The sequence below is a fragment of the Pithys albifrons genome, chromosome 3 (genome assembly GCF_047495875.1).
Source record: "Pithys albifrons albifrons isolate INPA30051 chromosome 3, PitAlb_v1, whole genome shotgun sequence".
In the NCBI taxonomy this organism is placed as follows: domain Eukaryota; kingdom Metazoa; phylum Chordata; class Aves; order Passeriformes; family Thamnophilidae; genus Pithys; species Pithys albifrons.
The window spans coordinates 61,094,853-61,109,959 of NC_092460.1; the positions used below are offsets into that span (position 1 = coordinate 61,094,853).

Here is a 15,107-nt window from a genome sequence, read left to right on the forward strand (position 1 = left end):
ATTTTGAAACAACCACATCTATTTTTAATCTGCTATGAAAATTAGTAATGGCAAATTTCCCACAGCTTCCCCAGTTTTCTACAGTAGTGCTTAAATACCCTTGCAGCTGAAAGCTTTTACTGATGTGCAGGCTTGAACTGCTGTACTTTCAAGTTCTCTGTGGTATGTGAAAAGCCAGAGGGGGTGAGGAGAAGAATGCTACCTTCCCCTTTGGAGTGACACTAGCCCCTATCCCAGTGCTCCTTAGGCAAACACAAAACCACAGATGCTTCACAGGGCAATAGTTTAAGAGGATACCATTCTTCACTCTGTCATTTTATTTCTCTACACTACTGTCCACCAAAGAGAAGGCAGCAGAACTCAGTGGGACTCTGCCACACCTTTGTCGGATGGCAACCGGCCACGTTCCTTTATCTTCCTGTGGACAAGGCTAGACGACCACAAAGCTGTCGACGAACCTCCCAGAGCTCCAGTGTGAAATTCCACTTTCGGGGATGGTCTTCTGCGGATGCCTTCGTGCTCGCACAAGCTACAGGCTGTGTGCAAGAGGTGGCTGCTAAGTGTCTGTGACCAACGTCGCGCTCTGCAGCGGTGAGGACTCAGCCCCTCGTGGTGGCTGTGCTGGGTGTGCTGCTTTACTGAGGACAGCTGGCCGCACGCAGCACTTACAAAAGAGGTGATGGCTTGGTTCATCCAACAGGGCCGCTACGTGGTATGTCCCTTAATCCGAGGCCCTGCACAGCGCCAGGTACCGCCTCTCCCGGCTCCGCACGCGGATTTTCCAGCCCCGCAGTCAGCGCTCGGAGCAGGGACTGCCCCAGGCACAACCCCCGAGCCGCTGCCCCGTCGCCAGCCCCGGGGCCGCACGTATCGGTACAGCCCGGCACAGCCCAGTGCGGCTCGTCCCGCCCCGCCGCCCCCGGCCCAGGCGAGGCCGCGCCGCCAGATCCGGCCCCCGCCGATCCTCCCCGCCCTGCGGCGCTGCGGAGCTCCCGCCCGCGCCCCTCTCTCTCGCTGCGCCGGCCGCTGCGGCATCCCCGAGGCGGCAGGACCGGCGACAATCCGGCCCCGCGCACAGCCTGGGTCGCCGAGGTTCCCTGCCCCGAGGCGAGCGCGGCGAGGCGGGGACAGGCCGCCGGGTCCGGCCCCGGTGGAGCAGCGATGCCGGCAGCCCGCGCCGGGCCCCGCCGGGCCGCCCTCCGCCCGCAGCATCGCGGCGGCCCCTGTGCCATGAGCCGCCCTCCGCTGGGCACCTTCTCCGCCCCGCTCGCCTCCTCCTCCCACGGGGCCACCCTCCTCCTCCGCCCCCTCTCCCTGCCAGCCTCCTCCCCGCCCTTCCCCGCACTCCACGCCGGTGCCGGAGCCGCGCGTCACTCGGGCTCCAGCCCCGCCGCAGACATGGCGACACTGACGGCGGTCCAGCCGCTCACGTTGGACAGAGGTAAGCGCGGCTGCCACCGCTCCCCGGCCGCGCCCGCCCGGCCGCCCTGCGCCGGGGCACCGCGGCACAGCGCCGGCTCTGCCCCGCAGCCCCGGCAGCAGCGCTCCGGCCCCGCGATGCCCGGGGTCGGCTGCGGCGGCGGGCAGTGGGGAGGTGCCTCCCGCGCAGCTGAGGGAGAGGGACTGAAACGGAGGAAATAAAACTTTATGCGGGCAGGGGCCGGGGTGGGGCTGGCATCCCGCCTCCGGCAGCGCGGCCGTGGCGCGGGACGCGGCTCCGAGGCCGGCGCTCCGCTCCAGAGACGCTCCCCGGTACCGCCCCGCCGTCCCCGCCCTGCGGGGCTCCCCCGTGGGCGCCCCCTCCGTGCCTCGGCACCCAGGGCCCCGCGCCGCCGCCCCCGCAGGTGGCTCGGCCGGGGATGCTCCGTGGCGGGGCAGCGCCGTTGGGCAGCGAGTCGGGAGACTGCATCTCTCGTCGTTTGCTGGCAAAATGCGGCTTTTTGGCGGGCTTGCGCAGGGATGTGGGAAGTGCGGGGAAACGATCGTGACTGCAACTTACAAGTTCGTCGACGGTAATGATGTTACCCTACAAAAGAGCTGCTCTGCGTATTCTCATAGACAGCTACTCGGTCTGGGTAGGGAAAGCGCTTGGTGTTTGGTTATCCTTGAGGCTGTATCAGTAACCTTACACAGATAGTCTAAGAGGGTGCTGAAATCTTTAAGTTGCGTTGCAATTCAACTATTGCCTCCGGGATGTAAAAAGTGGACCTCTCCCCTGTTCTCGTAACAAGGCTCAGCAGAAACGTCATTAGATTTCTGTGGGTTATGGGGGAGAGTAACTTGCCATTCTGATTTGTTTTGTTTCTTCCGCTCCATTGGATAGAGAGGTGCAACAACTCTCAGTACAGCATCCTGAATTGCCGCGGTATCCTTGCTCCTCACTTGCATCCACAGGCTCCAAGATTCTCCCAGCCCCTGTAAATCTTGAAATCTTGAAAGCATAATTGAGGCCAGTGAGGTTTTTTCCAGAAGATTAAGATGGGTTTTCGAAGTAAGATAGAGAGGGGTTTTTTGCTGTAAATCCTATAAAAAGAAAGAACACAAACTCATTTTCAAAATTATAAAGGAGAGTTAGGAACCTTTTCTAGAACCCAGCTGAGAGCAAAACAGCCCACAAAGTGCTCTAAATGCAGTTTGCTGAACTTAAATTCCAGCACTGGTAGAAATAGCAAAGTGCTAGCCTGCGCTTTCAATTAAACTGCTCAGAAATCCACTGTGTAATCTACAGTTTCACCCTAATACTGTTTTCAGTAAGCAGGACAAATCTATTTTCTGGCAAAGGGTTGAACAGATGGCAATCCATTAGCAAACCTGGCTTTTCAAAGGAAAGTATTGCTATTTCAGAATTATACATTCCTTTTCATTACTAAACCTATGCTTTAAAAAATCCACAATACACAAAAATGCAAATTAGTCCTAATTTAAATATAAGCATCTGTTGTCTGTGTCCAGGACATGTCTAACCATTTGTCAGGGATGCCAACATTACAGTCTCCTTGGTTGTCAGCCAGGCTTGACATTAGGGTGAGTGAGATAAAACATCACAGAGTGGTAGGGTGTGATATGCAAAATGAAAATACAGGCAAGAGGAAATAAATACCACACCTGGCTTGCAAAAGGCTGTTTTGTCAGAGGGATACACTTCAAAACCTCTAACATGTTGCTGTTACATCAACTGTAGAGGGTTGGCTGAAGCAACTCCAGAAACGACTAGACCAAGCTCAGTTCTTCCAGATATTTCCTCTGTAGTCTTTCTTTCACAACCATGGGAGAAGGAAAGTTCTACATGGTGAGAGTTTCCATATTCCTGTTGCTATCGTTAAAGCAGATGAGTTACGTTTACCATCACTATGCTTTGTACAGCTCTGCTGTGATCTAGGCACAGCCCTGAAAAGTCTTGTATGCTCATATCCATTTTGATGTGTCCCACCCAGAGCTCAGCATAGCAAGAAAATAGTAAGCATTTCTGGAAAGGTGGTATTGTTAGCCTTGTGTGGCTGGGGGAGTTGCTGCTTGATCTCTGTCCAGAAAATGTTCTATGTTCCCCCTTATTAAGGGTCACAGAAATGATAAAACATCTTATGGACACAGTGGTTAGAAATCTGAATTACCCTCTGACATGGTCCCCTCCTGGACAAAACAAATTCTCTGTATTCTAGTATATAGATGGGAGCTTTCTTAAAGCCTGACGTAAATGGCATTCAAAACTTGTATGGTAAAATGAATTACCATTTAGAGGTGAAGGGTGTGTTGTATGTGAATGATTGAAAGCCAATTACATTCTGGAAGATTACTTCAGTCCAAAGCAGAGGAATTAATTTCCTTAATTCCTGTCATCATGTGCCTTTCTACCTGCACAAATGTGTGCAAGTTCCATTAGGGCTCTTTAATATGTAGAACAAGTTCACAAAATAATGGAAATTTTAATCACTTACAATTTAATCTCAAAGGCTTTTGCCTGACCTTTGTGTGGTGCTCTGCTAGGAGTAGGGGAAGAAATCCGCAACTATTTCACAGAGGAAACATAAAGCAGTGCAGCTTCATGTGGTACCACTTAGGGGAGGTGGCCCCAGCGTTGGGCACCTTTGGGAGGGGAAAGTGCCTGCCTGCTGGGTGTCTTCAGACAGCCAAGTCTTCTCCAAAGAGGGTGTGCCCTTCCTACCTTTATTGTAAATGTCTTACATCCTGAATCGATACCAACCCATCAGTAATCTCTGGTGTTCATCAGAGTTAACTGGGAGGAATTTTTTAGGCCAATTCAAACCTTAAACCCCAAAGTTGTAGGGAGCTGTATCTCGTCCCTGGTTGAGACAGAAAGTTACATGTCCGTCATAAAATGAAAAGCAAAACAAAAAAGCAAAGTTGGGATTTTTTTTAATTTTCTTTTTCATTTTATGTTCAAGGTTACGGATTTTTAAGTACATTTCCAGCTTAATTTATCTCCATTAAAAAACATACACTGTTCAATCCAATCTAGAAATGTTTAAAAATAGCCATATAGTCGTTTTTCACTTCTTCCACAGGTATGTCTTTAGTAAGAACTTTGTTGACAGTGGTTACAGACATCTCTGGTTCAGTTAGTTGTCATTTTCCAACAGTGTTTATTTGTATTGGCTTACTGCTCCTCACATCTTGTTGCCTATGCCTCTCCTCATAATGTCTTTTGGATTCCACAGAGGCATTGCCTCACCCTACCCCATGGCCAGCAGTTGCTGCCTTCTCCTTTATCATCCAGATCGCCAGGTCTCCCTTGCATGCTGCCTTCAGTCACCTTGCTCTTCTCAAAGCCCTGGTGCAGTTAACTCCATTGTGCTATGCGTTGCCCATAATCTTTACCCATTTTCACTGTTCAGCAACCCAGTTTCCTCCTCTAATTCTCTGTTCGCTGTTCTATGACTGTCAGCATCTCACCAGCTTGACATTGTCTCAAATGCTGTGTACACATTGAGCGACAGTATTCTGTTTTTCTCCAAGTGCAGTGTCATCTCCCACAGCCGACTTAGCTTCCTCCTGGTTAGCTGAGGATGCTCTGTGAGTTCCTGTGTGCTGCATGTGCATGTTATAAGCAATGAGAAATTAAAGGAAGCTTGTTTGGGGTGGGGTCAATTAAAGAGTGGGATAGCACAGTCTGATGGAAGCATTCTCTCAAAGTACCATTACACTCTGAGAAATATGTGCAAAGGAAATAGATTTCTGTGCTGCCCTCAGCACACACTTTAGGAGTGGTCATATGAAGGCCTGCAAATTGAAGAAGTCCTCTTTCTAGCTATGCATTGTAGATTTTCATCTCAATCTGAGCGCTTTTTTTTGGCTAAATGTCTGGCAAATTTTTCATAAACCTTATCTTACTTGTAATTTTGCTTCTGTTCTTCCTTTCAAGATGAAAATTTGCTTTGAAAGAAAACTGACCATGTATGTCCTCACATTGCTGCAAAACCTCAGTCCCAGTTCCTCTGCATGGGATCATGAAAGTGGCAACTTTAAAAGGATACTTTGCAAAAGTTGTTCTTGTTTTTGAAGATATCCAATTAGCCTGTACAAAAGCCATCTCATGATTAAGAACAAGGGAGTGTCTTTTCATATCAAGCAGGGCTTTCAACTGCCTTTTGTTAATAATCCTACTATGTTTCTGCCTATATAGTTACTATTCCTGTCACTGATGGTTTCACTTCTTCATGTGACTGAGGATGAAAGAAGAAATTTGAATAGACTGAATATGCAGTGCCAATATTTTAATCCCTGTGAAGTTTCATAACAAGGTCATAGCTATTGGCTATTGACAACCAAATTTCTCTTGCTTTCAAATATATCCTTGGAAACCATAAAGACTTCTCACTATTGGACTGTAATGCATAACTGAGTTCTGTTGGGTTTTATGAATTCAAGCAAATGTTTTTCCAGTGGAGTGGAAAATACTGAAAATACTAAAAATTCCTGAAAATACCATATAAAGCACCATGTTCAGTGATGATAAATAAAGAATATGAATGGACTTGGAACTGCCATCGGCTGTTAGAGATGTTAGACAAACTCTGTCAGATGTGGTACCAGATGATGCCTGACCACTAACATTTATGGGCACTTGCTAGAGTACTCCTCCTTCCTTCCTCCTCATCTTTTCTTGTAATTTTCCTTCTCACTACATCACCATAGCCTACATAAATGGGGATTTTTTTCCCCCCATCTCTGCTCATATATATATATATATATGTATATACATGCCCCCCCCCAAATTGTGTTGAATGTAAGTTGTGGTAGACTGCATATATTATTGTAATGTATATGTCTTGGAAAAAAAAATAAAGTGTACTCATCAGGAAGAGAAAATCAGATTCATAAAGTGTGAAATACAGTCCTTGACAGGGGAGCAGATCTCTTTTTCCCAGGGTGAAGCCCTGTGGAACAGTGCTAAGTGATGTGCTGCTCCCCGCGTGGCTGCCTGTCTGTCATGGGGATGTCTTCTCTTGCTCTTCAGCCTGGCATGCTAAAATTGAAAAATACTTCTGCAAGTGCCACACGCTTTAAATCTAACATTTCTCCACTTGATATGCTGAGGACATATAAATAACCAAATGCATTCTTCCAACAAAAAGAAAGAAAAAGGACTATTGTTTGTAGGGACAAGGAAAAAGTGATAATTTTAGTCACAGACTGAAATGCTTGGGTTTTTTGCATTAGTGTGTCAACATTTATTTGATTTTTTAAAATGCATTTTTATTAAAGGGTGGATTAAGGTAAGCAGATTGAGACAGTGGTTTGTGGGTTATGACTGGGATGCTTTATGAGAATCTGTGCAGTTGAAGTTTTGGTTAGTCAAGTGTAGTTCAGATGTACCACCTGGAACTCTGAAGCTGGAGTAGGAGCACGTACCTCATCTAAATGTCATCTCTAATTCATGAGTGAGGTAAAAATACATGGTTTGAAAAACTAAATGCACATGTCCTGCTTAATTGTCTCTGGCAGTACAGTCCTCCCATGAAGAGGTGCTGGGGCACATGGCAGCATGGGAGCTCTGTGCCAGGTGGGATAAGCCTGAGGCAGCTGGGCACATCCCTTTGCTTGGGCTCCCCCTCGCAGGTAGGGCCCTGTCCTTCAGCCCAGAACAATGCACAGTGACATGGAGATTGGGAGAAAGCTGCAAGTGTCTGCAGACACACAACAGCATCTTCTACAAAACTCATGGCAGCTTTTAACATTAAGGCACCTTTGTGGAGTGCGGAGGGGGAATAGCTTAAACTTCCAGACAGATTTCCTTCAGAAACATGTAACTGATAAGAGGGCAGAGCTGCAGAAGCTGGATACGTGGTCAGGACAGGTTTGAGAGACACCTTTGAAAGAGTAATGAGGCTCATGGACAGCTAATGGCTATGCAGGAACCTTGAGTTCCTCCTGCTCTGTCCAGATGAAAATGTTCTTTCGACATGGTAACAGTGAATTATTCATTTTGGTCTATCTGAATTTATCCTGCATAGGACAGAATGGTAAGCTGAACTCACCCATCTGTGTCCTGATTCTGACCCCTCTAAAGGGGACTTGCTGTTGCAGCTGGGTGAAGGAGATAAAGTCTATAACAAGCCCCTGCACAGGTGCAGAATTCACCATTTGCAACAAGTTGAAAGGTTGTTAGGAATTGTGGGATGCTGGTTTTGTATGTTGTAAATGTATGCTCTCTATTTACATATAATGTTGTAAAAGGAGAATTGTTTTTCTAAATAACATCCCTATGGTAGATCCTACAAATTTCAGTTTCACGCTGATGTCCGAGAGATAGTGCAATAGAATTTGACATATGAATTAGATAAAACTATTAATTTCATTAGAAACACAAATAATGAGAAGTTAAGGATTTAAGAGGAAACCAAACTAAGGCAGATAGTGTTTTGAGAAGCACATAATTGTAAATTTGTGAGTCTGCCTTCCATCACATGCTGTTTATCTGTTTCACATGATGCATTTTTGTGAAAGTACTGTTTACTAATGTGCTGTGAACTTACATGTATGTATAAATCCAGGCACTTTCAAAATTAACCTGTCAGTTTAATCTTCCTTTGAGACATTTACTGGGCAGTCAGCCCCTGAATGAGAAGGATTAAACTGTTAATTCTCTATTCAGATGAGAAGATTTGATTAATAAATACCCATTTACTTATAATAGCAATGTTTTCCAAAGTATATAAATCACAAGCTTGGATCCTAAATGTGTTAAGTATAGAGGGACATGTGTGTACATACTTAAGAACTTGTTTTACCAGGGTCCAAAATGGAGAGGTTAAATAAACCTCAGATTTCTCAAATGCAACTCAGCTAAGCTACCAGGAAATTTATAGTTTCTCATAATGTGTTGTTACCCTACCACTACTTGACTAATAACTGTAAGAAAAAAGAGGTGAAAAAATCCTAATTAACTGTATCTCCAGAAGAGGTAGGAGGAAAATTGTTCTTTATCCTTTAAAAGATGCAACAATGAAGTATCCGTGAATACACAGAGCATCAAAGCATTGATTTTGTTTCTTTACAAACAGGGATAATTGTATAAGGAAGAGTATTTCTGAAAATGGGCTCTTCATTTATTTCTCCTGAACTGAAGTTACATTTTCACTGGTTCTTTTCAATAAAAACCCATATTTAATCACTAATCCTTCACATCCACTAACTCTTTATTTCAACCATATCTTCTAAAAAATTTAATCTCCTAGACCTCTACAATCATTTAAGCATTGGGAAAAAATGTACTTGAAACAGATTTGGTGTATAACTATGGCCATCATCAGCAGTCTTAGCTCTCAGAAATCTATATATCATGATCTCTTCACTTTTCAGTAGATTTGGCAGCAGTGTTTTTGTGAAACAGTACTTTCTGAATAGGCATAGGAGCAAAAGAACATATGGCTGTTCTTTGTTATACAGAGTTGGGCCAGAGAAACTTGAAGAGGGCATGATGGCTTAAAAATCTATGAAGCAGTCTCTGGGAACAGAGGTGGTTGTATGTCTGATCTGGTCTGTACTCTGGTAGTCTTGTAACCTGATAGTACTAGCTATGAGTCACTACTAATTTATACAGCACCTTTTGCATCCTAATGATACAAGCATCTCAAAGTCTGTGCCACTCATATCTTAGGTACATACCTTGCAAAATCAAGCTGCAACCTGAGAGGAGTTTCAGTACTCCTGTTCCAATTCTTGGCATCATTCAACATGCAGAACTGCAAAGGTGACAGTGAGCTCTCTTTCTCACAGGGGTTTTCTGTTTCAAGGTTTTGTTCATAACTTGCTGCAGCAATTCAGTACTCACGGTTTTCTTCAAAGATCATATTTGTTTCAAAGTTGAAAGCTAACAGTGGTCACTTGTTAAAATCTGCCAGCAGCATATCTGTAGTGCCTTGTCTTGCAGGGATTTATTAACAAAGGATTTTATTTATGTTGCTTTCTTCTTGCTGTTGTAGCTTTTCAGCTACATACTTTCAAAGAACAAGTGTTTTCCTTTTCCTGAGAAATAACTAGTATGTAGCCAGGCTCCAGAGGGATTCAGTCTGCAAAAAGCAATATCCCAAAATCCACTAAAATGTGAGAGAATATTAACTCTCTTCTCATTACCTGAACCTACAGATAAGGTGTTAAGTATAAGTACGTAATGACTATGTTGTATCCATTGTTTTGCACAAATGATGTCTTTTCACTGTTGTCTCATCAGACTTTAAAATCACCTAGAAAACAGAAGATAAAATTCTGTTGCCAAACTTCAAGTGAAAATTTGTATTGTCACTATATACACTTGCCAGTAGCCCACAGCCATCTTTCTCATCTTTCTGGTATTAACATAAAAAGATTTAAGACTAAGATTAGCTGCAGAGATAAGAACTGTGGGGAGGCAGCAGGGGACTCTAGTAATGACATACGAATGGAGAAAAAAGTGAGAGTTACTGCTTTGGCTCAAACACAGTGCCTGTTGTGAAGGGGAATTAGCATCCCTAAGTTAACCCTACCTCCCTTTGTGAGACACCTGTTGGGGTCTTTTTTTCCCCCTCTTCCTGTCTTCTTCCCTGCCAACAAAAATCTCTGTGATGCAGACTAAAAACACACGCTGGAAGCAGCAGTGTGGAAAGGCATGAGGTTGCCCATATGGCCGATACTTTTTATTTTGTGATGCTCACATAGGGTGTATAAAGACTTGCTTTATGTTAGGCAGGGGAGCAAAAGAGTGGATTTTAGCTGAGAAAAGTGTGTTGTTTTTCATTCATTTTGATTTTTTTCTCTATATACTTGTGATTTAAAACACAAAAGTAAGTATTCTGAGTAGAGTCCTTGGGTTATGTTAATGTATCAGCCCTTTATTTTTCTTTTAACCTGGGAACAGAACCTCTAAAGCATTTACAATTGCAGTTCCAGCACGTGCTTTTGTCTAGTGTTTAAAGGAGCTTCACTCTAGCATGGTGAGCAGTGTCTGTTGAGGCAGAACTCATCCTGCAGATCAAGTGATATGATCAGGAGACAGATGAGGCTGGTGTAGTTATCAAGGCATCGCTTTACAAGAAATCTATGGCTTCAGGAGGCAGCAGGCAGTTTCCTTGTTTTCACACACTCCAACATGTAGGAACTTAATTCTTTAAGTCCAGGTATTTTCATCATACTGAATATTTCAGGGAGTTATAGCTTTGCTTCAAAGCATTTTCTTTTTGTTATTTCATAGTTTCAAGAAGTCAGGCAGAACACATTTTTACATGTCCTGTGTAGGCAAATAACTGCTTTAAACACTTCTGATCTCTCTTTTTAAAAAAACGCTTTCAGAAAGACTGAGAATTTAAATACCACTAAGTTTGAAACTAAAAAATACTCTGCAGGGAACAAGAGTTAATTAATATATATACTTTTATATTTCTTATGTAAATAATACATACGTATTTGTATACAAAATAAACTTTAAAAACCTGTTGTCTTTTAGTAACATGTTTCTAGCCAACTGTACCTAGTCAAAAAGAAAGGATCAAAATCATGTCTCATCTATTCTATACAGCGGGAGTGGCTAACTATAAATAATAGTTATGATCACAAAGAACAGGTATGACTGAGCAATATAAATTCAAAACTACGTAGAAAGTTAAAAAAAAAACTGACGAGTTTTACCTTCCCTTTCCTTTTCTCTACAGGTAATTCAAGTGAAAAATCATGACATTCTGTTTTAGTACTGTGTTAGAAAATACCATAGTTTTCAATGCTCTTCTATTTGCATTTTCAGCTTTATGTTTTGATATTTTCTCTTTAAGGATGATTTGGTATCTTGTTTTCACACCAATGCTATGTTCAATGCCTTCTGTACAAAGCAGTGGGTACTGTCAAATGTAAAGGCTTGGTGCAGCTGTAATTTCATCTTTCTCACAGATGGCAAAATCCACTGGTGAAAATTTTCAGACTCATATTTATGTACCCCCTCATCCTGATTGCTTTAGAAATTGCAATGAAACTAATAATTTAAAAGAATAAAAATCATATGAGTGTTCAAAAATTATTAGGTTTTAAGGTTCATTTTAAATGCCCATCTTTGAAAATTCTGATTCATTGTTGCTCTTCAGGCCTTGAGTTAAGCCAGTGAAACTCATCTTATTGAATCAATCCTGAATTATCCATTAATTCAGTCTTTACTGTTTTGTGATTTATTGGTATTTCTTTAAAAATCAGCACTGGAAATGTGACAGTACTAAGCCACTTTCTCTACATATCTGTTGAACTCCTAATAGTTCTGGGTATTCTGTAAATTGCTCTCACACATGCACAAGCAAACAAAATCTGAAATTGCTGACAAAGATGCTCCTGTGATTTACATCAGTCATGTGAAGGCTTCAAGGAAAAAATCTAGGTACAGTAATGAATATGCTAAGAGAATTGACCAAAGTAAAGTAAATGTAGTTCTCCCACTTGGCCTTTGTGGTAGGTTGAGGCTATGAAAATCCCTAGCTGAGGATAAGAGCAGAAATCACTAGTTAAAACTCAGTAGAGTAAGAAGGGGGTGAAATTACTTAAGACACTGTAGACATTGTGAGGTTCTGAGAACACAGAGGAGCATATTTTTTCATTAAGGGAACCTTTTGAGTATTGTATTTGAAGAGCTAAACTGAGTATTTGGGAGCAGTATACCTGAAACGTCAGTATTACAGTGTTTGGCCAAACCAGCAAAAGTGGAATATCTGGAGAGCACTGAGGAGCTTTTGTTGTGTTGAGGATGCTGAATGGAGGGATTTCAATTCAGTTTGCTGTCTATATTTGGATCACAGGTTGCACTGCTTTCCCTGCAAATAAACTGTGTCCTTTCTACAAGTTATTTCACAAAACATCTGAGACTATCCCTGTCATGTTCAGGTGTTGCTACCAAAGCTGCTGGGAAAACCCATGGTATATAACCCTGCCTTGAGCTGTGCGATTGTTGGATCACAGGTCCTTTGTCTGAGAAATGGGGAGAAGCAGAGGACTGGGATGCCTGTGGTGTGCTTGAGAAGCTAGAGCCAAAGAGGATCTAAGTGTAGCTCAACCATACCAAAACAGGTAGGCAAAAACAAGGTCTGATGAGTAGCCAAAGCAAATGAAGGTGTCCCAGGTAGTGAGGGAATGTATGTAGAAACCCATGGGGTTATGTCATTAATGTCACTGGGAGCACTCGTCTCACATCAGGCAAGATGAGACAGACAGACATATACTCAATTATTTCTCATGATTTCTTGATTTTTCTCATACATTTTGAAGAAAACAAACCCCATAAAATCATTAGTTAAGGCATTTTAAAAAGCTTTAATTCAAAAATGCATTGGCCTGCCTTGTAATGACAAATGTAGCATATGTGAGGTTTGATGTCTTTTGGACCACACAGAGATAAATTTGTATGAGTCATTCACTGTATATCTGGACAGTAAGAGTGGGTTTCCTTATACTGATGAAGATGTCTGATATTTAGGATGCAGGCATTTACATATGAGGTAACCATCTAGTCTCCCTTTAAAGTCAACAAAGGGACCAGGCACTCCTGGTCATTTAATCTAAAATAGGTCAGATGAATCGAAGCCTCAAAGTATCTGTTTTACCTCGTTGACTGTAATGGCAGTCAAGGGCGAGTCACTGAGCTGTTGATGCGACATCAGAAGTGTGGCAGCTTGAAACCCTCACCACAAAATGAATCATGAAAGCTCTGTGTGGTTGTTCTTTGTTAAATTTGTGTATTCATGATCATGTTTAACCATAAGAGTGTAAAGTGACAATGCATTAAATCTGTAAATGCTACCCTTATCAACTAAACTAGAGTATGAAAGCACTGGTAGTATTATTCTTGCTATAATTACTTTGATTAGACCTCACAGATGCATACTATAAAGTGTTGAATTGCTGTTTTCTAACAGCTTAGCATATTGCTCCCTGCACATCAACTGTGATTTACCATGGTGAATACACTTTTCCTGCTTTCTGATTAGCATGAAATTTTGGGCAAGACAAACATATCAATTTAAATAGGAACAAAGGCTGCTCCTTCCCTCAATGTTTCTGAACTCTACAGATTAGATTAAAGAAATAAATTAATGAAAGGGCTTCTGAATTTCAGAAGAGCACTGTGCTGATAGTAAGGAACCAAAGAGATGAATGGAAGCATATTGGACAGTCTGGTATTTAACACCTGAGCAAGCCTTGCTATCTTGTACAAAGCAGTGGCTGGGAGCAGAGCTCTAGTAATACAGAATATTTCCAAAGATATACTCTGAAATTTTTCCAAAGCTGGTGCTTTTACCATAAAGCCATATAAATAGTTTGATACAATGTACTAGGGCTGCGGACTATGAATTATGAATGAACTTTGCTAATTACCACAGAATTTTGATTTCTCAATCACTGATTACCTGTTGTCATTTGATAGTGTTTGGAGAAGATTGCTAAATATAATAAAGTGTCCTATGTAGGCTTGCGGACTTAAGATAAAAAGTTGGCAAAATAGCATTAAGAATTTTGGAATGTATTCTCCTGAGCTTAAAGGGAAAACTAAACCTGAATGCAAGTATTGGAGGAATGAAAAAGTACTATAAATTATAAGAACCTATTATTTCATACAAATTCTACACCTTCAAGTGCAACAGAACAGAGCTTGACGAGTACCAGGATTATTGTTCTGTAATTCCATGGTGAAGCCAGTGAATATTTTAGAGACTTACTGACTAGCCCTGCTTTCAATTTCTAGTGATGTTTTACCTCTTTGAGATATCAAAGGGTGGTGTTTATGCAGCACATTTACTTTTCCTTGTAACCAGCATACTAATGCAGTGAAAGTCTTTAGAATTCACAGGAATGAGGCATAGAAAGACCTTCAAAAAATGAGAAAATTCTTCTCTAATATCTAGATAGTAAACAATTGGTCACCATATTTTAGCTTTGAGAACAATCCAACATCTGAATTCTAGAGTACTTACCAGGTAAAGAAACATTATGTTTCTGTGTCTCAAACAGTATTTGAACCCAAACTGATACTGGACAGCATTTTAGAGCTGTCTAACTGCCTAATATTCTCTTAAGTCAGGGGATAATATATTTAAGGACTGCAGAACAATTCACTCATAGACTAGCACAAGAAGGGAAGGTTAGACACTTACCTTGGTATGTATACAGTAGTGTTCACATTTTGCAGTATAAAACATGCATGTACATTCTTTTTCCAGAGTCACTGTGGTATTAAATGGGACTCATATAGCATACTAAAATAATTTGCTACATTTTTCCTAATAACTTTTGAGCTATTTGGCTAAACTGAAACAAACATAAACCCTGCACAAAACCTACCAGAGTGAAACCCCAGCCTGAACAGCTTTCAGAGAAAGCTGAAGCCTGGTCTTCCCAGTTTTAATGGCAATGTGAAAGAACATCAAGTTCAGACCAGCCAGGATTTGTTCTGTGGATTCATAATTTGCTTTCAAGTTGTAAAATCTGTATTAGAAAAAGCATTTGCTTTTTAAAACATATAGCAAATAAAACAGATCCGTCTACAGTGCTTGTTGTTAGCTATTTGTAGAAAAGCCAGGAAGTGAAAACAATATGTAACAGAACTAAGCCAGCTGACCTATTTTTCCAACTGCACTATGCTATAT

General features: G+C 42.2%; 1 protein-coding gene across 1 annotated transcript in view; it reads left to right on the top strand.

Moving 5' to 3' along the window:
* The first annotated feature begins 1,100 nt into the window (after positions 1-1,100).
* Positions 1,101-15,107, top strand: part of LIN7A (lin-7 homolog A, crumbs cell polarity complex component) — a 49,546-nt gene continuing 35,539 nt past the window's right edge. The window contains exon 1 of the mRNA XM_071552157.1: positions 1,101-1,441. Within this exon, the coding sequence (XP_071408258.1) occupies positions 1,162-1,441 (280 nt within the window). The 5' untranslated portion in view covers positions 1,101-1,161. The remainder of the gene's footprint in view (positions 1,442-15,107) is intronic.